The sequence below is a fragment of the Elephas maximus genome, chromosome 7 (assembly GCF_024166365.1).
Source record: "Elephas maximus indicus isolate mEleMax1 chromosome 7, mEleMax1 primary haplotype, whole genome shotgun sequence".
Taxonomy (NCBI): domain Eukaryota; kingdom Metazoa; phylum Chordata; class Mammalia; order Proboscidea; family Elephantidae; genus Elephas; species Elephas maximus.
The window spans coordinates 101,760,653-101,787,991 of record NC_064825.1 but is presented as its reverse complement, the minus strand read 5'-3'; the positions used below and the strand labels follow the sequence as shown (position 1 = coordinate 101,787,991).

At 51.9% G+C, this 27,339-nt stretch overlaps 1 protein-coding gene across 1 annotated transcript in view; it reads right to left on the bottom strand.

Moving 5' to 3' along the window:
- CREB3L1 (cAMP responsive element binding protein 3 like 1) overlaps positions 1-23,750 on the bottom strand; it is a 43,413-nt gene extending 19,663 nt beyond the window's left edge. The window contains exon 1 of the mRNA XM_049891015.1: positions 23,184-23,750. Coding sequence (XP_049746972.1) covers positions 23,184-23,285 — 102 coding nt within the window. The 5' untranslated portion in view covers positions 23,286-23,750. The remainder of the gene's footprint in view (positions 1-23,183) is intronic.
- Positions 23,751-27,339: the final 3,589 nt, after the last annotated feature.

Genomic DNA, 27,339 nt, shown 5'->3' with positions numbered 1-27,339 from the left:
AAAGGACAAATATTGTATGAGACCACTATTATAAGAACCCGAGAAAAGATTTAAACACAGAAGAAAACACTCTGATGGTTATGAGGGTGGGGAGAGCGGGAGAGGGGAATTCACTAACTAGACAGTAGACAAGAATTATCTTAGGTGAAAAAAAAAATTTTTTTTTTTTTTTTCATCTTAGGTGAAAAAGGGACCAAAAATTCACCATACAGGGGAAGTCAGCACAACTGGACTAAACCAAAAGCTAAGAAGTTTCCTGAACACAACCAAACACTTTGAGGGACAAAGTAGCAGAGGTGTGGGTCTGGGGTCCATGGTTTTGGGGGACATCTAGATCAATTGGTATAACAATGTTTATTAAGAAAATGTTCTGCATCCCACTTTGGTGAGGGACGTCTGGGGTCTTAAAAGCTTGTGAGCAGCCGTCTAAGATGCATCAATTGTTCCAACCCACCTGGAGCAATGGAGAATGAAGAACAACAAAGACACAAGGAAAATATTAGCCCAAAAGACAAAAGGGCCACATAAACCAGAGACTCCATCAGCCTGAGACCAGAAGAACTAGATGGTGCCTGGCTACCACCCATGACTGCCCTGACAGGGAACACAACAGAGAGTCCCTGACCGAGCAGGAGAAAAGTGTAGTGCAGAACTTAAATTCACATAAAATTCACGTAATGGTCTGACTGAGACTAGAAGAACCCCAGAAAACATGGCCCCTAGACTCTCTGTTAACCCAGAACTAAAACCATTCCTGAAGCCCACTCTTCGGACAAAGATTATCCTGGACTATAAGACATAAAATGATACTCGTGAAGAGTGCGCTTCTTAGTTCAAGTAGATACACGAGACTAAATGGGTAGCTCCTGTCCAGAGGCAGGATGAGAATGCAGAAAGGAATAGGAGCTGATTGAATGGACACGGGAAACCTGGGGTGGAAAGGAGGAGTGTGCTGTCACATTATAGGGATTGCAACTAGGGTCACATAACAATATGTGTATAAATTTTTTGTATGAAAAATTAACTTTAGCTGTAAACTTTGACCTAAAGCACACACACACACACAAAAAAAAAAATCATGAAAAAAAGTATCAATATATAAGGAAGTGTTAGGGGGCAATGGTGGTTCAGTGGTAGAATCTTTCCTTCTATGTAGGAGACCTGAGTTCGATTCCTGGCCAGGGCACCTTAGAGCAACCACCACCTTCTGTCAGTGTGTTGCTGTGAACGTCCAGACTAAGGCAGACTAGGAAAAAAGGCCGGGTGGTCTACTTCCAAAAAATCAGCCAATGAAAACCCTATGGATCACAATGGTTTGATCCCACTGTGCATGAGTCCTTATCAGTACAGGCAACTTGACAGCAGTTAACCTCAACAAGGAAATATGACTGTTGATTGTTCCTTATTTGTTGAATGATAGAGGGAGGGGTTGCTTTAGGCCCTGGAGCCCCACCTAAAGACTTGCTCCTGGAGAATTATTTCAAGGTCTGGAATGGAGTTGCTGGCTTTTCTGGCCTGGAATACTAAGAGCCTATCCCAGTCCAGATTAGAAGCTTTGGTGGTACAGTGGTTAAACTCTCGGCTGCTAACCAAAAGTTTGGCAGTTCGAATCCTCCAGTTGCTCCGCAGGAGAAAGATGTGGCAGTCTGCTCCCGTAAAGATTTACAGCCTTGGAAATCCTATGGGGGCAGTTCTACTCTGCCCTATAGGGTTGCTATGAGTTGGAATCGACTTCATGGCAATGGGTTTGGTTTTTCTTTGATCCCAGTCCAGAAGGGGTGGGCAGAGAGACCTCCTGCCTAGTGATAAAGCTGAGAGCTTCAAGGTTAGAAGAGCATTGTCAGGCTGAGCAGAGGATGAGCACAAACTCTGGAGTCAGAGAGACCTGCTTTCCACAATTAACTCCTCTAATTGCTAAGTTACTTAGCCTTTCTGTGCCTCAGTTTCCTCATCTGTAAAGTGGGGGAAATAATAGTTCCTATCTCATTGGCTTGTCATGAGGATCAAGTATTTAAGTACTTAATACTAACCTTATAGGATTATGAGGATAAAATGAGTAAATACATATAAAACACTTAGAGCAGTGCCTAGTATGTAGCAACCCATTGCCATCAAGTCGATTCTGACTCACAGTGACCCTACTGGACAGACTAGAACTTTCCCTTGGAGCAGCTGGTGGGTTAAAATCACAGTTCTTCTGGTTAGCAGTTGAGCACTTAATCACTGTGCCACCAGGGCTCCTTTGTATGTAGTGAGTGCTCAATAATTGTTAGTATTATTAGGAAAACCACAGCCCCTAAATCCCAGTCTGAGCTGAGCTCTGGAACCAATGCAGGGGGTGGCTTGATTCCCCCCTGCCCCCAAAACAAAGTGTGATCAGAAAATCCAGGAAAAAAATGAGTTCAGAAACCCAATGAACTTAGGCACTCTCCCTCCTTCTCAGTTACCAGAAATCATCATCATCTTCCTCCTACATTTTGGTCATGATTTAACCTAACAAAGTGCTTTCATATGCATCTTTGCATTTAATCTTCACGACTACCCAATGACTAAGTGTGGTGCAGTGAGTTACTTACTATGGACCTCCTAGCCATAGTTTCAGTGACTCCCACACAATGACTGGGTGGGACTATGCAAGTAAGATGCTTGTGGCCCACCAATGGGGACTGGACAGCTTGCTGTTAATGCAAATAAGGTATATGGAACACCTTGGGTGGGATCATGCAAATAAAGTATATGGAACCCTAACAAGGGGATTGGTCAGTTTTGCCATCCTGCTAGGATTAAAGGGAGACATGGAGAGAGAGAGAGAGAAAGAGGAGCTGTAACAGGGAAGACAGTGAGAGACATGGCTCAGAAATAGCAACAGCGACAGCGGAGGTCCTGAGATGACAGGAACCAGGAGACTAGTGGGAGATGGGTGCGGTGGGGCTTGCCAACCCACGGAGCTAGGAGCTTTGTAACACTTGCCTGAGTAGGACAGAGACAAGGTGAAAGGCCAGGGCCGGAGAGAGGCCTGCCTGTGGCACAGCTGAGAAGTGGCTGTCCAGATCAATGAACTGTATCCTCAGTTGTCCCGGATTCCGAGTTGTACCTTGTTACTTCCCTAATAAATTGCTTAACTGAAAGTACGGTTCATAAGTTCCGTGAGATGTTGCAGTGAACTATGGAATCCAAAGACCAGCGGGAAAGTACCGAGGGGTGAGGGAACAGGTGATGTTAGAGATGATGAAGTGGAAAAGTTGGACATTTGAGACATCTTTAAACTTTTTTTTAACCTCAGCCTCCTAGGAGCCAACTTTGCATTGGTCCTTATTAAAGAAATTATTCCTTTAGTAAGGAAGGCATGTATCTACATTTGACATACAGGGAAACTGAGGCCCAAGGAGCCAAGCCGTCTGAGGTCACACAGCAGGGAAGCACCAAACCCCTCACTGCCCAGTCCTTCACCAACTGCAGCAGATATCCTGCCGTTTGGTAATTGCCTGTTTGCCACCCTGATGTTCAGTAATTGCCTGAAAGCTCCCTGAGGCTCCGGGCTGTGTCTTGTTCATCTGCTGGATCGCAGCACCTGGTCTCTGATAAAAAATAACCCAGTTGCTGTTGAGTCAGTTTTGACTCATGGCGATCCCATAGGTGTCAGAGTAGAATTGTGCTCCATAGGGTTTTCAAGGGATGATTTTTTGGAAGTAGATTACCAGGGCTTTCTTCCGAGATGCCTCTGGGTGGGCTTGAACCTCCAACCTTTTGGTTAGCAGCTGAGCACATTAACCATTTGCATCACCCAGGAACTCCCTGGCCCATGATAGGAAAAAAAAAAAATTAAAGTAAAAAACCAAACCCGTTGCCCCTAAGTGAATTTCAACTCACGACAACCCCATGTATGACAGAGTAGAACTGCTCCATAGGGTTTTCTTGGCTGTAATCTCTACAGAGCTAGGAGCCCTGGTGGTGCAAGTGTTAAGCACTTGGCTGCTAACTGAAAAGTTGGTGGTTGAAACTCACCCAGCAGCTCCACGGGAGAAAGATCTGGCAATCGGCTCCCTTAAAGACTGCAGCCTAGAAAACCCTATGGGGCAGTTTTACTCTGTCACATGGGGTCACTACAAGTCAAAATGGAGGCAGATTGCCAGACCTTTCTTCCTCGGTGCTGCCGGATAGGTTTGAACCGCCAACCTTTAGTAGAGGAGCGCCAAACTTTTGCACCACCCAGGGACTTTGGTTCATGATAAACCAAAAAAACCAAACCTACTGCCATCAAGTTGATTCTGACTCATAGCGACCCCATAGGGTTTCCAAGGCTGTAAATCTCTAGGGAAGCTGACTACCACATCCTTCTCCCAAGGAGCTGCTCGTTGTTTTGAACCACCAACCTTTTGGTTAGCAGTCAATTCCTTTAACCACTTTGCCACCAGGGCTCCTTTGGCCCATGATAGACACTCAATAAATACTGGTGGAGGGACAGGGCCTTGTACCCTAGAGGGCAATGCCTTCAGTGTGTTATGCCCAGCGATGCTTGGGCGAGGCAGTACAGGAGGTCAGTTCTCAGCTGAACAACTTTAGAAGAACAACTGGACCCCAGAAGAAAGCCATTCATGTGGTATAAAATCCCCAACCACCCATCTAGGACTCAGTCAGGTCTGTGTTAGCCACACCCTCTGCAGAGCCCAGGCCAGTCCAGCTGGGGGCGCCACTTCCTCCAGCTCTCTCACTCAGGGTCTCAAAGGCCTGGTGTGGGGCCGGTGAGAGGGGGTGGTGAGGAGAGGGTGAGTCAGCTGTGAAGGTATTTCTCCAGCAGCTGCTTCTCAGGAGATAAGGGTTTGCCAAGCCTCTTCCCGGGGCCTTGGAGAGGAGAGACGTTTCCTCCAGTCTGGGCTGCGGTCCCTGAAGGCCTCTGCTCCAGGCAGATGAAACAGGTCCTCCTCAGAGACCCCTTTTGGGGTGCCCACCAGAACCTGTTGAGCGAGCTCAGTTGGCCCCCTTCGTGAGCACCCCACACCCCACCTGCTGCAAACAGCAGCCAAAGCCCAGCAGGACTGAGCTTTCAGAGGTGCCGGAGCCAAGTGGAAGGGGAGGGCGGCCAAGGGGCAGGCAAGGTGGGGGTGGAGGACACCAGGAGCTCTGGTCCTTCTCGCTAAGGGCTTCCTGTATGCTGGGCAGACCTCTGGGGGCAGCGGTGGACATGTCCCCTCCCCTCCCGGCCTGTGAGACTACTGCAGACGGGATTCCGCCTAGAGAGATTTGTGGCCCCCATTTCCCTCTGGAAGGAGTCCCAGCGTGGTGCAGTTAATACGCTAAGCTGCTCACCAAAAAGTTGGAGGTTCAAGTCCACCCAAAGGCACCTTGGAAGAAAGGCCTGGCAATCTACTTCCAAAAAATCATCTATTGAAAACCCTGTGGAGCACAGTTCTATTCTGACATCCATGGGGTCGCCACTCGTAGGAGTTGACTTGGGGGGGTGACTGATTTTACATCCATCTGGTGCCCGGCCTATTAGGAGCTCAGTGACTGTTGGTTTATATCGTCAGTTTAGACAGATGGGACCTGAAAAATCCTTTGGTCCATGTCCCCCCCTTACCTGATTTGCTATTGAGGAAGCAGAGGCCCAAATAACAAGGTCACACAGTGAGCTGGCGATGTTGTGGGAGGGGCTTCTCCACAGCTCTGGGGCGGCACAAGGGGTGTGGGTACCCTCTCCTTGTTGTCTTTCTCCCTCTGTACTCACCTTCTCGCCAACCCTGGGAAGCCCACAGTGGAGACCTCAGCTCCAGCCTCGCCCCTTGTCTCCCCTAACCATACCCCCCTTCACATACAAAAAGTTCAGGCTTCAGGCTATCCCATGGAAATTATTGCGGGGTGAGGGTGGTGTCAGGAGTCTACAAACTACATGGGGGTGGTGGGTCAACGTTCTGAGGGTTTAGGGTTCCACGGGGTTGAGGGTTCTATGGGGGTGCCTTTCCAAGTAAAGGGGGTGGGAAGCCAGAGAAGGAAATATTATGATTTGTTTCCCTCCTCGTTAAAGACTTTTTCCTACAGTTGTGCCAACAAAAGCTCCTTCTCGGCAGCCACGCAGAGCCGGCGCCGGCTCCATTGCTTGGAGGAGAGTTCCAGGGCTCCCCCGCTCGCAGACTCGCGCACCCCTCCTCTCGGCTGCACCTCCGGCCGGAGCCAGGCCTCAGTAGCCCGCCCCTGGAATTTCTAAGATGCCAAGTCCTGTCTGCCCAGCGCGGCCCACAAAAGGTTAACGTCGACGCGCTTGGAGCCGCCCCTCGCCGGAATCCCGCTTTCTCATTGGTGGGAGCCGTAGAGCTCCTGGCCAATGAGAGGAAGCTGCGAGAAGCCTACAGCCGCAGAGGGGAAGGGAGCGGAGGAGCGCAGGGCTAACGCGGAAGGGGTCCCGGGGCTCGCTGACAGCCCCGGCGTCTAGGGGGGAGGGTGTTCAGGTCCGGCCTCAGCGTCCCCTTCTGTGTCTGGGGCAGCGTAGAGGCAGAAATGGCCCCTTTGAGGTTCCGGCTGGGCCCGGCAGTCCGTCGGTGTCCTAAGGCCCCGACCCCCGCGCCCGGAGTTGGGGAAGTGGAGAGGGAGGATCTCCTCTGGCGTCCCGGCCGCGAGGAGCGGGCCGGGCCCCAGTTCTTAATTTCCTGTCCGGTTCTTCCAGCTCAGCCTTTTCCACCCCTCCTTGTGGAGCTACCAGGGGTGCACTGGTGGAGCAGCGGCTTTGGGTTCTGTTTCTGGGTGGGAGGCACCTCGGGAGCGATAACAGGACCTGTCAGGTTCCCTTCCGTCCCCCTCCCCTAGCCCCTCCACTGGGGTCACTGCAGAGAGAGGGTGAAGCTCAGGTGGCTCCGCTGTCTATGGGGGGGGCTGTGGGAAAAGGGGCTCCCCAGACCCCGGCACGCTCCCTTCCACAGGCCCCCATCCCCTCGGCGCCTGCACCCCCTCCCACAGACCCCCAGCCCCTCGGGGCCTGCACCCGCATCCCAGGCTTCTGCCCTCCCCCGGCCCAGGCTGATTCAGTCTGTGTTTGGGGAAAGGAGGGAGGAGACCGGAGTGGGTCCAGACTGAGATGTGGGATGGGGGGGGAGGGGGGAGGGGGAGGATACTGAGCCCGGACATTCCTTCCGACGCTCTTGGGAGAGAAGGGAGGAGAGTCCTCTCACATTTCCCCCTTCTCCTCCCCCGCAGCTGGGCCCTCACACCCCTCCCCCCAACACTGACCCATACATTCCGGAATGTTTACTTGCCTCGTGGTCACTAGAAAATTGCCCCCATTTTCAAGCTGAGGGGCCACCAGCCTGAGTCACTGCTGTGCCCAGAGTGGGGGAGCGGACCAAGGGAGGGCAAGGAGGCACTGAGGGGAGGTGAGGTGGCCCCCTGGGCCCCCAGTTTTCAGACAGATCCTCTCTGTTCTTAAGCATCATCATCCAGGCATTGGGGACCCAGGACTCCCCTTCCCAGAGCTAGACTCAAAGGCTAGTCTGTGACAGGGAAAGGGCACTGAACTCAGACTCCAGAGACCCCGGTTCAAGGCCAAGCTCTGCTCTGAGCAGGTGGCATCTCCTCAATGGGCCTGATCCCCATCTGTTAAAGTCTGTGCTCCTATTGAGGCAGGGGCGACAGAGACAGGGTGAAGTGGGTCAGAAAGTGAGCTCTTTTCCTGTGCCCTGGCCTCTTTGGAGACTGGGAAGGGGTGACGCCAGCTCTCTGGGTCCCTGGAGCCAGCCCCTCCCTGGGCCTTCCTGGCAGGGCGTGGGGAGGGGGGGGAGTAGGGAGAGCACAATGTTCCAACCTCTAACCTCACTCCCAGCCCCTGTTCCCCACAGGCCCATGGAAGGAGGCTGCTGAGGTTTCATATTTTCCCCCTACTGAACTACTCACCACAGAGCCCAAGTCCAAATAAACAGAAATCCTTCTGTGTGTATGTGTGTGTGTGTGTGTGCATGCACGCAGGCACATGCTACAGGCATATGGACTAGGAGGTTCCTTCTTATATAGGAAAGCACCACCTCTCTGACACTACCTCAGCTACACACATTGACACATTCAGACAATTCCATATGCAGGTGCTACCACACGCAGACACATTCTCATAGCTCACATAGGCTGACAGGCACAAACTCAACAAGGACACACTCCTAAGATGTGATGAGACACAGATTCACAAGTGCACGCATACACGCAGTCATGTGCACACGCTTACACAAACACAAGCAACATCTTGCAGCATCGCAGAATGGAAAACTGACCTTATTGGGCCACCTGCCTGAGATGACTGAGTCATGTGACCTCCAGCTAGTGAGGTTGGGGAGTAGCAGGCTCGCCTTTGGGCTGGGAGAATGAGGGCTGGGACTGGAGGAGGGGGCAAAGGTGAAACTGAGCTTTTCTGTGCCAGTGCATGCCGAAGGAAGGGAGGGGGAAAGGAAAGGGCAGGCAGTACTTTCTGTGCGTGGGCTGCTCCTGTACAGAGCAGGGTCCTGTGGAGGGCGTGTATTCTCTGCAGCCCCCAGCCCTGCCTGCCTGGCCCTCCAGTTCTCCCCTCTGGCCGCACCACAGGGCCCTCAGGCAAGTGGAGAGCTGACCACTTGTAGGTTCCCAATCAGCCCCTGGCATCTTCTCACCAGGCGGCCTCTGTGCTGTGGCCCATCCCAGAAGCGGGCGCCAAGCACTGTCTGGGCAGGAGGAAGGGATGGTAGCGACTGCCGCTGCCCAGGACTAGGATTAGCTGTGATTGGCACCACCAAGGGCTCAGCAGCCCACAACCTGGCTGCTGGAGATGCTGGTCCCTAGGCAGTGGCTGGAGGATCTTATGGGGACAGCTCAGGACACCGGAGACCAACTGCCAGGGTTGGCCCTGAGGGCTCTGGAGAGTAAGAGCATCCAATCACATTCATTCAGTATTTACTGAGCACCTATGTTTGCCCAGCCCTGTGGATAGGGAGATAAACAAGGCTGAATTCCTGCCCTCAAAATGCTTCCTGTCTAGTGGGTGACCACTCCATTTATAAATGAAGGTTCAAGGCCTGAACTCTGATCCCTCTCCAGGGCATTCTCCATTGGCATCAAGAGAATCTTCTAAAATACAAATATGACCATGTTACTCTCCTGCTCAACATCCATTGATGACTCCCTACTGCCTTCAGGATAGAGTCCAAGTTCCTTAGTGTAGCTTGAAATGGCCCAGCCATACTGCTTCTGTGTCTTTACTGTGTCCAGCTCTCATCTGTATCCCCCAAACCTATCATGGGTCCAGGCACACAGTAGGTGCTCAGATGTTTGTTGAGTGACTGATTAAATGAGTGGGTGAATAAAAGAATGTATCAGTGAGCTGTTGGACTGAGGCCCTCTTCTTTGCAGCCGAGCCTCCAGGAATGACTGTCCTGAATTCTGCTCCAATGCCAGCCTGCTCCTGCTCCAGGCAGAATTTCCATTTGCTTGGATTCCTTCCCTTGGGTCCTCCCTAGTAGGGCTTGCTGTACCCATTCTCCAGGCTGTTCCTCCCCAGGGCCATTTCATTCTTAAACCTCAGCCAGATCAGGCATCTGGGGACCACAGCCCCCCACTGAGTGAGGGAGGAGCCCCAGACTCAGGCCAGCCCAAGGTATCAACAGAGCCTCACGGCCAGCCTGCTGGAGCTGTTCTCCCAGCCCCTGGCCAGCTGGAAAGCCCTTGGCTGGAGCCTACAGCCCAGCTCTGGCTGGAATTCCCTTGGCCACTTCCCTCTCCCTCTGTGCACTCAGCGCTCGGACTCTGGCTTCCTCAGCGGTCCAGGCCTGTCTGAGTAGTCCTCAGGTTTTATTTTTGGAAGGAGTCACATTCTCTCTCCTTATTTACTCTCTTCTTTTAGGGAAGGTGTGGGACCCTTGGGCTCGGCTGGGGATTAGGCTGTAACTCCAGCCCCTGGAGCCTGGACCTCTCAGGGCTCCCAGGGGGTGGAGCCTCCGAAGACTCCTGGCCCAACAGATGCTCCAAAGCCAGCTGCCTCTGTCCTCCTTCCCCCACCCAGTGTGTGACTAATGCCTACCCCTGCCCTTCTTGAAGAGTCCCACAATGGCCAAAAAAAAATCATGACAATTTTAGAGCCGAAAGGAATTTTGGCATCATTTGGTCCACCTCCTCTTATTTGCAGAGGCAATGTTGCTCAGTGGTTTCAAGCACGGAGGCAGACAGACCCGGTTCTAATCCTGGCTCTGCTACATACTGCCTGTGTAGCCTTAGACAATTTCCTTAACCTCTCTGAGCCTCAATATCAATTATAAAATGGAGGTACTTATACCTACTCCACTGGGCTATTGTGAGGATTAAATGAGATAACATTTGTGAAGTGCTTTATACGGTGCAAGACACAAAGAAGGCTTTCATTAAACGTAGCTGTTCTTATTCCTGGAGCCCTGGTGGCACAGTGGCTAAGCGTTCAGCTGCTAACCAAAAGGTCGGCAGTTTGAATCCACCAGTTGCTCCTTGGAAACTCTATGGGGCAGTTCTGCTCTATCTTACAGGGTTGTTATGAGTTGGAATTGACTTGATGGCAATGGGTTTGGTTTTGGTTTTTTATTATTATTCTTAAGGAGCCCTGGTGGCACAAGAGTTACGTACTCTGCTGCTAACCAAAAAGTTGGTGGTTCAAAGCCAGCTAGTGGCACCAAGGGAGAAAGACCTGGCGATATGCTCCCATAAAGATTGCAGCCTAGGAAACCCTATGAGGCAGTTCTACTCTGTCCTACAGGGTCACTATGAACCCAGCAACAATACCATTATTCTTGGAATCCCTGGGTGGTGAGAGTGTCTATGCCATGATATGGCGCATAGTAAGAGCCCAGGAACTATTAGCTATTGTTACCCGTAGGAGTCCCTGGGTGGTGCATGCAGTTAAAGCACTCAGCTGCTAACCAAAAGGATGGAGGTTCAAGTCCACCCAGAGGTGCCTTGAAAAAAGTCCTGGCGATCTACTTCTGAAAACCTAGTCCTAATCTAACACACATGGGGTCACCATGAGTCAGAATCGGCTCATAGCAACTGGTTATTATGATTATTACAGATGAGTGACACTCTGGCCCAGGGAAGGGAGCAGACTTTCCCAGGATCACACAGCTCAAGTCAAGCAGCCATTTCTAGAGCCCCTTTTCTGTCTCTATCTCCCTTCCAACTTAAATTGAGGTGGAAGAGTTGTGCAGGGAAAGGTCTAGCACCAACCCAAAGGAAGAATCTTCTTGAGTTGGGTGGGCAAAGCTATGGGTCTTCCAAGTCTGCCTCCTGCCTCCATGTGAATCCCACCTCTGGGGAAGTGACCCTTTTCTCCACTGCCCTAGGGGCCTGCTTCCTGCTTGCTCACTGAGGGCAAGGGGTCTGGAGAGGAGAACCCAGCACTGAGCCCCAAGGTAGACCCCAGGTCAGTGGGACCCCGAGGAGGGGGGGGATGCTGCATCCTGACATCACAGAGTGCAGAAGCCGGAGCCACAGCCCTGCAGGCCAGCTGGGGCCCTTCCAGCCTGTCCAGATGTCTCAGGAATGTGCTGAGCTGGGAACTACCTCGCTCCTTCCCTCCCCCAACCCCTCATCTCCTCATGCTTGCTCAAGCTTGGCTTCCACCCGGCCCCTACTGCCCTTCCTCTTCCATCTCTCCCTGGGAGGGCCTGTCCACTACCCCTCTGGGCCTGGCTCCTTCTCAGTCCTCTGAAGGGGTTGCTGAAGGCAAGAAGCCCTTCCCCTTCTACAGACCCCCTGGGCTGACCATGCAGAGTAGGGGGAGATGGGAGCATGTGCTAACTGGGAGGGGAAAGCTCTGGGCAAATAGTGCCTGCCAGATCCCAAATGTGGAACTGATTTGCATCCCTGGAAGGGAGAGAGGTGAAGGCTTTGGGGCGGCTGAGGGCAGGGCTGGGCCTCCTCTCTGGGGAGGGACAGCCCTGGGGGATGGCTGATGTGGGGGCTGTGGACATCCTGTCCCAGCTGATGGGTGGGAGGGCCAGGGAGGTATGATGCCAGGCTGGGTTGGGCTGGGCTTGGGAGGGCTCGGATCCCTTGAGGCCCTGGGGCTCAACAGGGACATGGTTTGCCTGATAGTGGAGGATCCTGAGCTATAGGATGGGTTAAGGGAACTCTGTTAGGGTCCTGGGGTTGGGCCAAGGGGCTGGCATGGTTCAGCTTGGAACTCCCTGCTTTGGCCACCTAGCCCCAAAGAGGGACAGCCTGGCCCCAAGTGCTGGGGCAGAGTGAGCCAGAAGGGAACCGGTGTTCCTGCCCAGCTTGAGAGTCACATCAGGGCATAGGGTGGAGGGCAGAAGAGAGAAGGGGCCTGGGGCCAGCTGCTGCCTTGAGTTGCCCTAGGCTCAGGGAGATTCCACAATTCTGTCTCCCCTGTAGGTGCGGGTCCCTGATCATCTAGAAAGCTGACAGATGAAATCCCCTTAATGGACTCCAGACCTTCCAGCACTGAAACAGTTCAAAGGAGTTGGGGAACACCACCTTGAACAGTTCAGAACTAGCAATGGCTCACTCCTGCTGGCTGAACAAACTCCCAGCTCCTTAGCCTACATAGCATCCAAGGTCTGTCATAAACTGACTCCAACTGACCACTACACCTGAAGATCCCTCATCTTTTGCTTGCCTCCGGCATCATTGGACTGACCATTCCCAGCTCCCCAAACCTGCTACGAGTTCTGTTGCCCCAGGGCCTCTGCTTATTCCATTCCCTATGCCTGGAATGGTCTTGTCCTTTATCTTCCGACTTTGACTGTCCTTTAAGGCCAAACTCAAATACCATTTCCTCCAGGAAGCTTTCCTAGACCATTTCCTCCAGGAAGCTTTCCTAGATCACTAGCCCCTCTCCCTCTCTGAACTACCACAGCACTTACAGGCTGTTAGGTTATTGGTTAACAGTATACCTTGAACTCCAATTACGCACAGTAGGGCTCCTTGCTAAACTCTAACCTCCTTGAGGGCAGGATCTAGGATGTATTTTATCCTTGAAATCTTTGCAGGGCCTCACACAGGACCCAGCCTATAGTATGCTTAATAGTAATGATAATAATAATAATAGCTAATATGCATGTGCCAGGTACTGTTCTAGATCCTTACATGCAGTATCTCATTTAAACTTCAGAAGATAAGGTAGGAACTATTGTTGTTGTTACCTGCCTTCAAGTCAGGCCCTGGACTCCTGGAACCCCACACACAACGGAATGAAATGCTGCCTGGTCCCGCGCCATCCCTGTGATCGGTTGCAGATCAGACCATTGTGATCCACAGCGTTTTTACTGGCTGATTTTCAGAGTTGGTAGATTGCCAAACTTTTCTTCCTAGTCTGTCTTGGTCTGGAAGCTCTGCTGAAAACTGTTTAGCATCGTAGCAACATGGAAGCCTCCACATGAGGGTGGCTACTGCACAAAGGTCCATTGGCAGGGAATCAAACCTGGATCTTCCTCATGGAAGGAAAGAATTCTACCACTGAACCAAGCTTATTTTATGGATAAGGAAGCTGAGGCACAGAGAAATTAAGTAGTTTGTTTAAGCTCACTCAGTTAGCCAGCGGTTGAGCCGAGATTTGAACCTAAGGACTCTGATTGCAGAGTTACTGCTCTTAGGCTCCCACAACACCACTGGTTGTTGAAGGAATGACTGACTTCCTGCTGTCCCACCCTAGCACCAAGTATAGGGCCAGAAACAAAAAAAACATGAGCCCCCAGCCCATGCCCTGGGTCCACACCGGGGGCCCTGGTTTTGTTCCTTCCATGGGCATCCCTCTCCTGATGCCCAGAAATACAGAGCCCTGAGAAGGGGCCTTGAGCCTTTTGGATTTACTCAAAGAAAAGAACCTTCCAGCTGCAGAGAGGTCGGACAGATGGGAAAACAAAATCCCTGTGGTCAGGGAGTAGCACAGGCATGGAGAAGGTGGGGTGTTCCTCCAAGGGCTGTCCAACGGGGGACCTTCCTTTCAGAGAGTGACAACAGCAATCAGGATAAAAACAGCAGCAGCAACTGTTGTTTAGAGAGAGTGTACTGTGTGCCAGGCAATGTGCTCGGCCCTATACTAGTTGCTACTGAGTCAATTCCAACTCATGGCGACACTACGTGGGCCAGAGAACTGTGTTCCATAAGGTTTTCAATGGCTGATTTTTTGGGAAGTAGATTGTTAGGCCTTACTTCCATGGCACCTCTGGGGGGGCTCAAACCTCCAACCTTTCAGTTAGCAGTCAAGCATGTTAGCCGTTTGCACCACCCAGGGGCTCCCAGGCCTATACAAATGTTGAATCCTCATAAGAACCTGGTGTTGTATGGTCATCCCTACTTTATGGATGAGGAAAATAAGAGGTCAAGGGACTCAAGATGACAAGTGGTGAGAGCCAGGGTTTGCTCTTGCTCCCGGGTCTATGAAGTGCTAGAGTCGACCATCCATGACTACACTGCCTCACCTCAGGTTGGCTCAGCTCCCCTGAGCTTGTCCAGGAATCTGCCATCTGATCTTCCTCCCTGCTGTCTGGTCAGGTGGGGCCTGGAAGTAGGCACAAGATCTCAGGACTTTTCCTGTTCAGAATCTGCCCAGAGTGGGGTAGCTCTCCTCTTCCCCAAACTCACGTGGCTCTCAGAGACCAAGGTGTCCAGAGCTGGGTCCATTTCTTAAGCAATGTAGTGAGTACCCAGGTGTCCATTTTACTATATAACTCATATCTATGCATCATATATATCCTTTTATATGCATAATGTATTTCATAATAAAAAAGGCCATCATGGTTAAGTGAAAAGTAGATGTGGGATTTAGGTTAAGATTCATTACTTGAATAAGTAAATAAATAAATAAAACTCATTAAAAAAAAAAAAGGAAACCCTGCTGGCGTAGTGGTTAAGAGCTACGCCTGCTAACCAAACGGTCGGCAGTTCGAATTCACCAGGTGCTCCTTGGAAACTCTATGGGGCAGTTCTACTCTGTCCTCTAAGGTCACTATGAGTCAGAACTGATTTGATGGCAATGGGTTTTTTTGTTTTCTTTTTTAAAGGGCCATCAAAGTGGAAGTGTCTTTTTTTCCTCTATCCATTCATCCACCCACTCATGATCCATCATCCTCTCTCCATTGAACCCTTCCTTCTACCCATCTTTCCATCCACCCACCCATTCATCTTCTATCACCTCCTTTCCACTCCTTCCTTCCTCGCTTCCACCTTTCCTCCTTCCCGCCTTCCCTCCACCCCTTCCTTCTTTTCTTTCATCTGTCCATCCAGCCAATAAATAAAAATTTCCTGCGTGTTATATGAGTCACTATAACCAGATCTAGGGAATGGACAAAAACAACTGATTGACACTCCTTGCCCTCAAAGAACTTTCAGTCTAGTTCAGCAATGCTCAGAACGGAGAAGTGATTTGCTCAAGGTCACACAGCAAGTTAGGGTCAGGACATTCCAGGCCAAGAGAAGGGCCTGGGCAGAGGCTCAGGCCTAACTGACTCCGCAGCAAGCCCCTTCAATCATTGCCTTGAACTGCCTCCTAGTCTCCGTGAGGGCCCGAAGAGCCTGCTGACTCTCCACCGCTGCTCTTAGTTTTGTTATTCTTTTGGAAAGGAAGGTGGGGCCTGGCTGCTGCTGTCCAGCTGTGATGTTGGACCACACATCCCAGCCCAGATGTGTCAGCCTCTCTGGGATGGGTGAAATGGCTTCTGGGCCGAGAGCCAAGGGCCAAGGAAGCAGCAGTGAGGGTTCTATCCCCAGAGAGTTGGGGGAGGGGGCACACTGAACCGGCAGCAGGGAAGCCCGTTATTGTTCAAGCTCTCGAGATGTGTGCCCAGGCCATGGGGATGACATAGTGTGTCCAGGCCATGGGGACCAGGATCTTTGACATTCCAAGGAAACCAATACCTTGACGTGTTTTCTCTGTGAGTCAAGAGTTCCAGGCCATATCCTGCCCCTCTACTTCTTCTGAACCAGACACTCCCACCCCCACTTTTCCCTGAATTTTGGTCAAGGGTCAAGAAGCTTCCACTTGTTCTGGCTTCCCCTAGTCTGCTCAAGGGGGTTACTTGGTGTTCCAGCCAGAGCAATGCTCATGGTCTTGACTTAACTCCACCCAAATCTTCGTCCTCCATCCTGCCCCCTGGAGCGGACAGAATTCCAGAAGAACAGCCTGTTCTCTAGCATCTGGAGCTAGTTTCTTGAGGGAGATTCAGGGGCAAGCCAGGTCCCCAAGAGGGATGCTCTGGGAGGACATCTGTACCAGGGCTTACGGGAGGCACCCATATAGGGAGCAGAGGACACAAAGGGGGGGTGCTCTTTATCCTCCCCTCTCCTGGAACAGCAGTCAGCCTAGGCCAGGCACAAACAGACCCTCCTGGGTCCCAGGAGCTGCAGAGAGCAAAGTCCAAGTCCCCAGGCAGGTGGGGGAGCAACATCCCAGATGAGGATGAGGAAAGGGTGTGGGGTAGGGTGTTGGGGCCTCTCCTCTCACAGCTTGGGCAATGTGCTGTCCTGGGTGAGGAGTTGTCTCTGCCCAAAGCTCTAGACATCCACAGATACCCAAAGGATAGGAGTGGGTGAGGGTGAGGGCAGGGCCTCTTCTGATACCCAAGACCCCAAATTTTCCTTGCCCTGACTTTGAAATCAGAGCAAGAGCCGGAGAGAAGATTGTTCCCTCCCCTCCTTGAAGGACTGCCTGGCCCTTAAACAGAAAGTGAAGGTGCTCCCTCCTCTCTAAGTCTCAGCCCCAGTCCTGCCTACTGAAATGCCTTCCAGGAACTCCCTTGCCAATGTTGTTTTTAGCTCCCATCATGTTGGCCCCTTATTCATGGTGACCCCATGATGGAGGTCAGACCATTGTGACCCAAGGGGTTTTTTTCATTGGCTAATTTTCAAAAGTAGATTGCCAGGCCTTTTTTCCTAGTCCACGTTAGTCTAGAAACTCTGCTGAAATGTGTTCGGCATCACAGAACCACGCAAGCCACCACCGACAGATAGGTAGTGGCTGCACGTGAGATGCACTGGCTGGGAACTGAACTGTATCTCCTCATGGAAGCGGAGAATTCTACCACTGAACCACCAACTGTCTCCCCGCTCCTTGCCAGTAGGGATGAGGAAACTTGGGGAGGGAGAATGTGGAGTCATCTCCCCTGGGAAACCTACCCTGATCTCCTGCTTGAGGTCAGCTTCCGCTCCGTGACGGCACCCATCGCGGTGCTGACACTGTCTCTTTGCTGCCTCCCTCCTTTGGCTGTGAGTGCCTGGAGGCAGGCTGTGTCTTCTTCATCTGGGCAAGCCTGGCACCAGCATAGGTGCTCCTTTAGGGCCCAATTGTTGAAGGAATGGATGTTTGCATGAAAGCAAGTGAATCTCCGGCTGGTCCCGGGAATCCAGAGGGACCTCACAGCAGACTGGGGTGCAGACCCAATTTTTGTGGAGCCTAGCACCCCCACCACCCTCAGGGCTGGCCAGGCTAGGACCCTGAAACCCTGGAGCATCTACTGGAATTATCGGTACATGTCTTGAACGCTCAGGTCTGACTATTTTAACAATCTCCTCTTCCCTTCCAGGGATTGGCCCAATCTAAAGTAATTTTCTCCACAAATACAGTAAGCCCTTGAAATAGAGCAAAGTTTCCTACAATGCGACTGGCACTTAGCTTCCATTCTATGCTCAGGCCCAATCTCAAAAGTGGGCACAACTCTTGTCTCTGTGGGGTTGGTAAAGAAGTGACCGCTTGGAGTTCACTTAGATCTTTCTCTGTTGGGTCTGCTGCATGCAGCTAGGTGTCGTGGTCTATATTTTGTGTTTTTGTGTGTGTGAGTGTGTGACAGTACAGACTAACTGAAAAATATTGTTTTTCTTTAATTCTGCGATAACATAACTCCACATCTTATGTGATTGGGAACTTGGGACCTGGCTTATTGCATTATGGTGGGGTTTACTATATTGAGCACCTATTTTATGTCAAGATACTGTGCTAGGCTTATGGCAATGAACAAGACTGACATGGCCTCAGTTCTTGTGGAACTTATTTTCTCATGGAGGAAACAGACAAAAAGCCAATAAAATGACTGTTAAGGATAAGGACTATGAAGGAAATAAAAGGCATTAAGAGAAAATAACAGAGGTCTCACTTTTGGTAGTCATGGAAGATTCTCTGAAGTGACATTTGAGCTGAGAATAGAAGGGTGAGATGCAGAGAACTGGAGGGAAAGCATGCTACATGGAAGGAAGGAGTAGCAAATGCAAAGGCCCTGAGGCAGGACTAGGAAAGGCTTGCTTTAATGCTAGGTGAGTGTGGATCCAGAAGTCCCAGGGCAATCCAAAGAAGTGGAAAACTGGAGAAGGTGGAAGCCCTAGAGCCAGTACTCAAGGGTGAGGCCTGAGCCACCAGTTCAAATTCCCTGTGGGTCAGCCAGCTCCCGACTGTCCTAGACCACTGGCTGTAGGGGCCTGTACAGCAGGGTGGGGATGGCTCAAGCAATGATAACTCACTGGAAAGCGTGGCGAGTCCTTCCTGAATCACAGGACCAGCATGGGCTGCAGGGCTCTGACGGCTGGGAAGTGGGTGAGCTTGAGCATGTGTCTCCATCTTCCTTAAAATTATGGGGTCTAGGCCCTTTTTCATTCATTTATTCATTCACCAATGATTGGTCAAGACCTACTTTTTTGTACCAGGCACCACTGTCCTAGGTACTGGGAATACAGTAGTGAATAAGAGAAAAAGTCCTTGCCCTCATGGAGCTTGTATTTCAGTGGAGGAAAAAAAACAAAAAACAAAAAAACCCCACCTGAACCAAACTCAATATTTTCGTGGAGGGGTAGGGGCCCAGGGAGGTCTACCTTCCTGAGCAGAAGCCATGAGATTTGGACCTGGGTGGTACAAATGGTTAATGCACTTGACTGCTAACCAAAAGGTTGGAGGTTCAAGTCCACCCAGAGGTGCCTCGGAACAAAGGCCTGGTGATCCACTTCCAAAAAATCAGCCATTGAAAACCTTGTGGAGCACAGCTGTATTTGACGGACATGGGGTTGTCACGAGTTGGCGCCAACTCAAGGGGAACTTTTTTTTTTGTTTGTTATTTTGTAGTGGATACTACTCTGAGACCAGGGTACCCTGGCCCTTCTACCCTCTTCCCTGTGGGTGAGAATTTAAAGAGAAACACATATATGTGTCTCCCCTTTCAAAGGCTGCTAAAGGCCCACACACAGACAGAGGAACACCCAAACACACATACTTCTCTAATCTCCTGAAATTCCCCAAAGGCCAGGGATGGGGGTTGGCGGAGGGGGGTTTTCTGCTTCTCTAATTAGCTGGAATCGACTCCCAGACTCCAAGGGCAACAGGTTTGGTTTTTGTTCAGAATTAGCTCAGGGGAAGCTGGGCTGGGGGCCTAGGGAGCAGGGATCAGGCTTAGACCACTCACCTCCTTTCCCTGGGCTGGTCCCTGGGTCCCTGTCATCCCACACCTGGCCTCCCAGCTGCTGGGAGGTGGATGAGTGTTCTGGGCAAACATCCTTACAGCTTCCTGCTGCTCCCCTCTGAGACAACAAACTGCTCTTCCTCGTCGTCCTCCTCCTCCTCCTCCCCACACCTCCCAGCTGGGGCTTCTCTGGGATCCAAAGCTATTTATTTCCCACCAGAGTCACCCCCCCCCCCGCCACCCCTCAGCCTCCTGAGCCAGAGGAAGGAGGCAAGAGACACACAGACCTAGTTTCTCATCAGAGACATGACCCGTTCTCCCTTTGGCCCTATATTCCAGCTCTCTGAGCACTGAAAAAGGGCTGAAGGATCACAGGGTACAATAGAAGAGGGCTCTAGAGCAGGCCTGGGTAGTGTAGATGGTTCATGTGCTTGGCTGCTAACCAAAAGGTGGAAGGTTCAAGTCTACCCAGAAGTGATTCGGAAGAAGGACCTGATGATCCACTTCCAGAAAAATTAAAAAAAAAAAATTAGCCACTGTAAAACCCTATGGAGCTCACTTCTACCCTGACACATACAGGGTCACCATGAGCTGGAGTTGTGTAGATGGCAACTGGTTTTTATTTTCCCCTAGGACAGCCATATCAAGGTCTTTGGGAGAGTGAGGTGGGAGAAGAAGCCCCCACGTCTGGCAAGAAGGGCAGGAAGAGTAGCCTCTTCTGAGGGGTGTTTCTGAGACTCACATAAACAGGATTGTAACAGCATGAAGGTATCTTCATGAAGGTATCTCACAGGAGAACAAACCCATCAAACACACTTGACGTGACTTTGCATACAATGTCTCCTGCCCCTATCCCTGGGAATACCTTTTTACATAGTCATATTCGAGGTATGGGGCCCTGGTGGTGCGGTGGTTAAGTGTTTGGCTGCTAACCAAAAGGTTGGGAGTTTGAATCCACCAGCCACTCCTTGGAAGCCCTGTGGGGCACTTCTACCCTGTCCTATAGAGTCGCTATAAGTTGGAATTGACTCCACAGCCATGGGTTTGGGGTTTTTTTTTTTTTTTTGGTTTGTATTCGAAGTGAAGATACATTTTGATTTTTTGCTTTTTGCAGAGAGCAACAAAGCACACATGTTTTCCACATGACTTTAGGGCCTTTATCTGGATTTTTAAGAAAGATAGGGAATACCCTGTTCTCCAACTTCCAGACTGAGAAGCACAGACTCCATCCCTTCCCAACTCCTTAGGCCTGGAAATATTCTTCTATCATCAGGCAGAATAAAGAAGGAGCTGGGGGTGGGGTTGGTATGGGATCCCAGCTGGAAGGGACCTTAGACATTGAAATGGAAGCCCTATTTCCTTCCAGAAAAGGAAAGGCAAGTGACTTGCTCACACAGCAACTTCTAGCTGAGTACCTCTTACCACCGAGCCAAACCAAACTCATTGCCACTGAGTTGATTCTGACTCATAGCGACCCTATAGGACAGAGTAGAACTGCCCCACAGGGTTTCCAAGGCTGTCATCTTTTATGGAAGCAGGCTGCCACATCTTTCTCCAGCAGAACAGCTAGTGGGTTCAAAGTGCCGACCTTTTGATTAGCAGCCGAGTGCTTAACCACTGAGCCACTAGAGCTCCTTCTCATCCAGTCTCTGGGATGAGTTAGTGATTACGGACTCTTACATGCCAGGCATTGTGCTAAGTCCTTTACATTCATTTTCTCACCAAGTCTCTACCACAACACTGTGGTGAAGCTTCTAAGAGCCCCCCACTTTTCAGATGAGGAAATTAATGCCCCGAGGAAGAAGAGCCACTTGTCTGCATTGGCCTGGCTGGACCAATCTCCAGATTTTCAGCCCAGGGTTTTCTCTGTCTCCCCTCAGATGCCCCTTCTTCTCCCTCTATCTCGCCTAGCCTTGCAGGTTCTAGGCACAGGAGGCTCCCCAGCAGGGCTTCTCCTCACCACAGCCCCAGTGCTGGACACCACTGCCTGATTTCCTGCGCCGGACCGAGGCCCAAATGAGCAGCTGGGGACGCAGGGCTGAATGGAGCTGAAGGAAGAGGTGCAGGCTGCAGAGTTCATTCAGAAGAAAGTCCAACTCAGAGCTGCAGAGGGCTGGGGGAAGATCACCAGGGGCCTATCCTGGTTCCATGGCCCTCCTTGGCTGCCAGGATCCCAGCGCCAACAAACCTTCTCCTTCTGACCAGTACCTCCTACCGACCCCAGGAGTGTGTGGACTCCCAGCACCTACTGGTTTATTCCTTGGATCTACGCCAGAACTGTTCTTAGAAAGACTTGATCCAACCTTTCTCCCATTTTACAGACAAAGAAGCCGAAGGCCAGGGAGGCAGTGAGTGACCTGGCCCAAGCTCACAAGCAGAGTCAGCAGAGCCAGGACTAGAACCTAGGTCTCCCGCTGTCAGCGCCAGGTCTCTCCCTCCTCTGCTTTGACTGGGGCAAGGGGCCTTTCTCAGGGAGCAGGGTGACCAAGATTTGCTGGCTAATGGAGATGGGGGAGACCTCACACCCTATCCTATGCCTTCCTGACTTAGGTTCTGTCTCTTGGCCTCGGTTTCTCCACCATTAGTCAAATGGCCTGTGACAGTTCTGGTGGAAGTCTAAGATGCCCAGGCCCAGGCTCTCCAACCCTATAAGTCTCTGTGGAATTCGTACTTGTCTGGCCCAGTTTATCTTATTCTGAGGAGGTAGAAGCCATCAGGGAGAGATCCCCAAGATGATTACTGAGGCTGTGTAGGGGGGTGGGAGTGGGGGACTGATGGTTCACAGAATAGGGGGCTCCCACCAGATTCCTCAAGCAGCTCTCATGTCATAGGGCAGCACCTTCCCTTCCCCAACCCAAATATTTCTCCTTTTACTGAGCCCATGGCCCTCCTCAGGGCCTTAGGGCTGAGCCTGAGAAGGAAGACAGGGAGGGAAGAAGAGAAAGAAAGAAGCCACATTTCCTTAGGGAGGGAGGCAACAGGGAGCAAGAGGAGAAAGACAAATCCAGAGATAGATACAGTCGTGAAGACACAGGGAGGGAGACAGAGACAGCAAGACATGAGGGGCAGGGACACAGAGCAGTGACCCAGAGACACAGATGGAGAGGGAGGCTTCCCCTGCCTGAGTGCCACCTTGTGCTACCCCGACCAGCTGGGCTCCTCCACGGGGGATCTCAGGCCCGACTCCCTGTGGGAAGCAGCCGCGGCTGCATCCCTAAGTTTCCGGGTCTGGCTCTGGCCTCCGGGGGCGCCGGGTCTCTGCCGCCCTCCCCACCCACCGCGGGAGCCGGGTCTTTGGCCCTCTGAATGCTCCGCTGTGCGCCCCCCAGCGGAAAACCAGACGCTGAGCCACCGAGGTCCTAAAGGGGGCGCAGGAAAGGGCGCCGCCACTTTTCGTCCAGGCTGATTCCAGAAGCCCGGGGTGGGTGGAGGACGGCTAGATGAAGTGGTGGGGGGATGGTGTCTCAAGCTCCTATCCCAGGACTGAGTAGCCCCGACGCCTCGACGTCCCTTTGCCCTAGAAGGCCAGGGCGAAAGTATCCATGGTCCGAGCCCCCGGAGGGACGCGCGCTGGGGCGAGCTCGGAGGCTCCGGTCCAAGATCGGTGTCTACGGAAGTGTCAAGGGACCCAGCTGCCAAATCTCAGCGCTCAGAGCACGTGTCCCTCCAGGAGATCCTATACCCTTGGGCCCTCCAGGGAACTCTCCCTCGCTCCTGCCCAGTAATGTGTATAGTGGGGTCCTTCCGGGGGGCCCAGGCGCGCCGCGAAGAGAGGTGCGGGGCGGCGGGAAGAGGACGCAGACCCCCCCTCCATCTTACCGCATTGTTGAGGAAATCAGACTCGTTTAGATCCCCCAAGTCCAGGAAGCTGTATCCGGGGAACAGCCTGTCGGCCGGGAAGGGCTCCAAGACGGCGTCCATCGCGGCGGGCTCCGGGGACCCCCTTCGGCCTGGCTCCCCTCACTCCAGGGCCGCTGCGCGCTCCGCTCCGAGCTGGCAGGAGGCCGGGGGGCAGGTCCGGGGCCAAGCCCCCGGGGAGGGGTAGTGGGAGGCAGGCGGCCCGGGCTGAGGGGCTCAGGGCGCGGGGCCTCAGGACAGCGGCTCCGAGCGTGTTGGGCTCAGGGGCCCCGGGCGCACCGTGGGCATCTAGCCGACTCCTCCTCCTCCTGCTCCTCCCGGGGCACAGCTGGCTTCCATGGGGAGCCCAGGGGTGGGGCTGAGGGCTTGGGGAGCCCCCTGGACAGGATGGGAGCCGGGGTAGGGAGCTAAGCGCTCCCCCGAGATTGGGTGGGCGCTGGGCGCTAGCGCTCTCTCCGCGTCTCCCTCCACAAGGCTTCTGTCACTTTCCCCCCCACTGTGAAACCGGGAACCCCGGGCTGGTTAGTCCAGCCGGCCAGGGCGCCACGCCCCCACATCAATATTCACAATAGCTTAATATTCATGAGAAGGGGGCAGGGTTTGAGGAAACATCACTCCTCTTTTAAAGAAACATCCGCAACCTGGTTTCCCTTGTCAATTTCTGTTCTCTGAATGCTCCAGGTAGGTAGGAGCTTGAAGCAAACGCGTCTTGGAGCCTATAACAATGTTCCTGGGGTCTCGACACCTTGTTTAGGCTTTGCCAACTATTCTCCCATAAGTTGATGAGGAAGTTGCTTTTTCCATTCTTCCAGCCTTATGCTAAAACCTGAAACAAACCCACGGTTAGGGGATTCCATCTCACGGTCTCTCAACAGAGCTCCCTCAATGAGGATATAGTCAATTTCTTGACTCATCTTTAGTGTCTCAGCTCAGGTGTCTCCTTCTCCAGGAAACCTTCCCTGACTTCCAGGCTGGGGCAGTTACCACCCCTATACACTCACAGGAAACCGTGTGCTTACCTCCATTGTGGCAAATCTAATGAGGTACTATCATTGTTCCCTCACTGACCCCACTGGACTTTGAGATCCTTCAGGGCAAGGACTGTATCCAACTTTCCTGTGTGTGAAAGGCTCGGTTGAACAGCAGAGATGAGGGGAGGACCCCTCCTCTCATCAGTCATCAAGTGCCCCTAACGGTTCTGTGGAGGAGTCCCTGGGTGGCGCAAAAGTTAAGCACTTGTCTACTAGGCAAAAAGTTGGCAGCTCAAACCCACCCACAGGTAACTCAACAGAAAAGTCTAGCGATCAGCTTCTGAAAAGTCCCAGCCTTGAAAATCCTATGGAGCAGTTCTACTCTGTACACATGGGGTTGTCATGAGTCCAGAATCAACTCAACAGCAATTAGCAGCAATAACAATGGTTCTAAAGAGTGGGAAGTTGGAGCCTTTGGCTGAGTGACATCCTGTGTTTCGTAGCAGGTGAAGGCATTTGTGGAGAGAGAGGCGGATTCCATGTGTGCAGGCAAAGTGTGTGCTGAGATGATGAGTCGCTGGAGACCAGGGTGGACTCTTCAGACCCAGGATAGGCCTCTGGCAGGTACGTGTCAATCTCTTCTGCCAGAGGCCTATCCTGGCTTTAGAGTCTGGATGAGCCAAGATACTGGATGGCTGCATGCTCCACGGTCACCTGGACACTCCCAGGCCACCTGGATCCATCAGCTAAGTGGCCCACTACTATGTACAACTTAATCTCTTGAAAGGGCTGATAAACAATTACCAGGCACCTGAACAAATGGAGGTGATTGAAAAAGGCGCTCCCTCAGAGGGCTGGGCACACCAGCTCCTCCAGCTCAGAAGTCATTGATAGGATTAAGTGTTTCCTCCTTTTCTGGGGCTTTTAATTAGCTCAGGAATGAAAAGGCCTTTTAAGAAGTGGAGATGTCACTGCACCTAAGCCATGGATGTCACTGAAATTGTTCTCTCGGTGCCAAGGTGGGAGAAGAGCACACACCGGGGCTGAGAGAGTGGCTGTTTGCTTGCCTGGGGCGGGCAGGCAGGCATGTGGCTTTCCCCCAACTCATGACCCAGTGGACACAGTTCTGGGTAGTGAAGCTCTGACCCTCCAGGCTGTCACACGATTGTTAGCTCCCAGGCCTCCTGGAGAGTTTGCTCCCAAGAAGCTGGGATTATAGGCCATGCTCTGGGGACCAGTTCACCAGCAACACTACCCTGAGAAGTTAAAAACAAAAACCAGCACCAAACCTGTTGCCGTCAAGTCTATTCCGATGGCAACTAACAATAACAACAGTCTTTATGAAAGCAGATCTCCAGGCCTTTCTTCCATGGGCTTCTGGATGGGTTCTAACCACCAACCTTTAGGTTAACAGTCAGGTGTGGACCGTTGGCACCTCCCAGGGACCTGAGAATTTAGGCTATCCCCCTCAGCCAAAAACAAACAAAAAAACACACCAGTTTATTCTCAAAACAGTGGTACATAGAATTAGGATGCTGAGACTGTGGGTGTTTTCCCGTGGTGTAGTGGTTAAGTGCTAGGGCTGCTAACCAAAGGGTCAGCAGTTTGAATCCGCCAGGCACTCCTTGGAAACTCTATGGGGCAGTTCTACTCTGCCCTATAGGGTCGCTATGAGTCAGAATCGACTCGACGGCACTGGGTTTGGTTTTTTGGTTTGGTCTCACATGTGGCCAACTGGGGACCATTCAATGTGGCTGATCACTTTCAGGGTGGGAGGAGCAGTCTCTGACTGGATGAACAAGCCAGTCTGTTGTGGGTGAGCTTGTGGCAGCAGGTGTCTGGAGTCCTGGCTCCTGAGCTGGAGTCCCCGCAGGCCCTCTGGAGGAACAAAAGTGCCCCTCTGCCTGAGGTGGGCTGGAAATTTTGCCTGTGTTCCTCCCAGCCTGCTCTGTAATTAGAGACACAGGCACCATTTAAGTGATTGGGGAAGATTATATAGTTTTAGATAAATAGGATTAGAGTGTCCTCTCTTTCCTGATTCTTACCCAGGTGAACACCCCAGGAAACCATTGAAAATAATCCTGGGGAGACATTCTGGTTCCGGCACCTTCTGTGGAGTCTGAGAGGCAAGATCCCCTAAGAGGAGTCCTGGGGGAGGGGTGGGAGGAGGAGAGAAGAGAGAACGGGCAGGGCAGAGTCTGGCACGTAGTAGAAGCATGATTTTTTTTTTCTGGAATGAAGGGGATGGCAAAGCTCAGCAGAAATGAGGCTGGCAGGAGATTTATTCACACATGCAATAAGTATTATTGAGCACCTATTATGAACAGTCCCTAGAACAGACACTGGAGACATGATACTGATGAGGAACGTACATTCCAGAGTGAACGTGGGCGTGCAGGCACTGGGGCAGGGGAGGAAAGTAGGGGTGAGTAATTTTTAAAAGATAATTTCAGAGACTGATAAGGATTCTGAAGGGAATATCATAGTGTGACGTGACTGTGCGGGGAGGGAAGGCCTCTCTGAAGAGGTGAATTGAGCTGTGAACTGAGGTTATGTATGGAGCAAAATGGAGGGAAAAGCGTTCCAGGCAGAGGAAACAGCAAGTAGAAGAGAAGGAGAGAGAAAGGCCTAACTGGGAAGGGTAGGGAGGGGCCTGGAGGGCGATGATGACTGTGAAGCCCCAAGCCCCTACATGAACCTTAGGGCCACACTAAGGAGTGAGGCTGTGTTCCACACAAGGATTGAGGAGAACTGTGCCAGTTCAAACGAGAGAGCCCACCTGAGGCTTCTGTAGGGTGTCATCAGCACTGTGTCCATTCCGAATAGTCTCTTAAAGATTTTCCAGGACAGGAAATTGGACAGCTCATGGGGTCTGAAGTCTGGGTTCTGACCCAACAGGGAGGGTCTGCTCTCCTTCCTGCCAGTCCCTGGTCCTGGTCCCACAACACAGCCCCCCTCATACGAAAAGATGGGGTCTGAGGAAGGAGGCCAAAGTTCGTTCTGTAAACACCACCCTCAGACTCCCAAATACTCCAGGCAGAGAAAATAAGGGAGCACAGCCCTTCTGGCTCAGGAACACCTGGTCTCTGCTTTTCAGCAGCTGCTCCAGCTGTGAGGCGAAGCTTCAGGCATAAAGACTCCCCAGC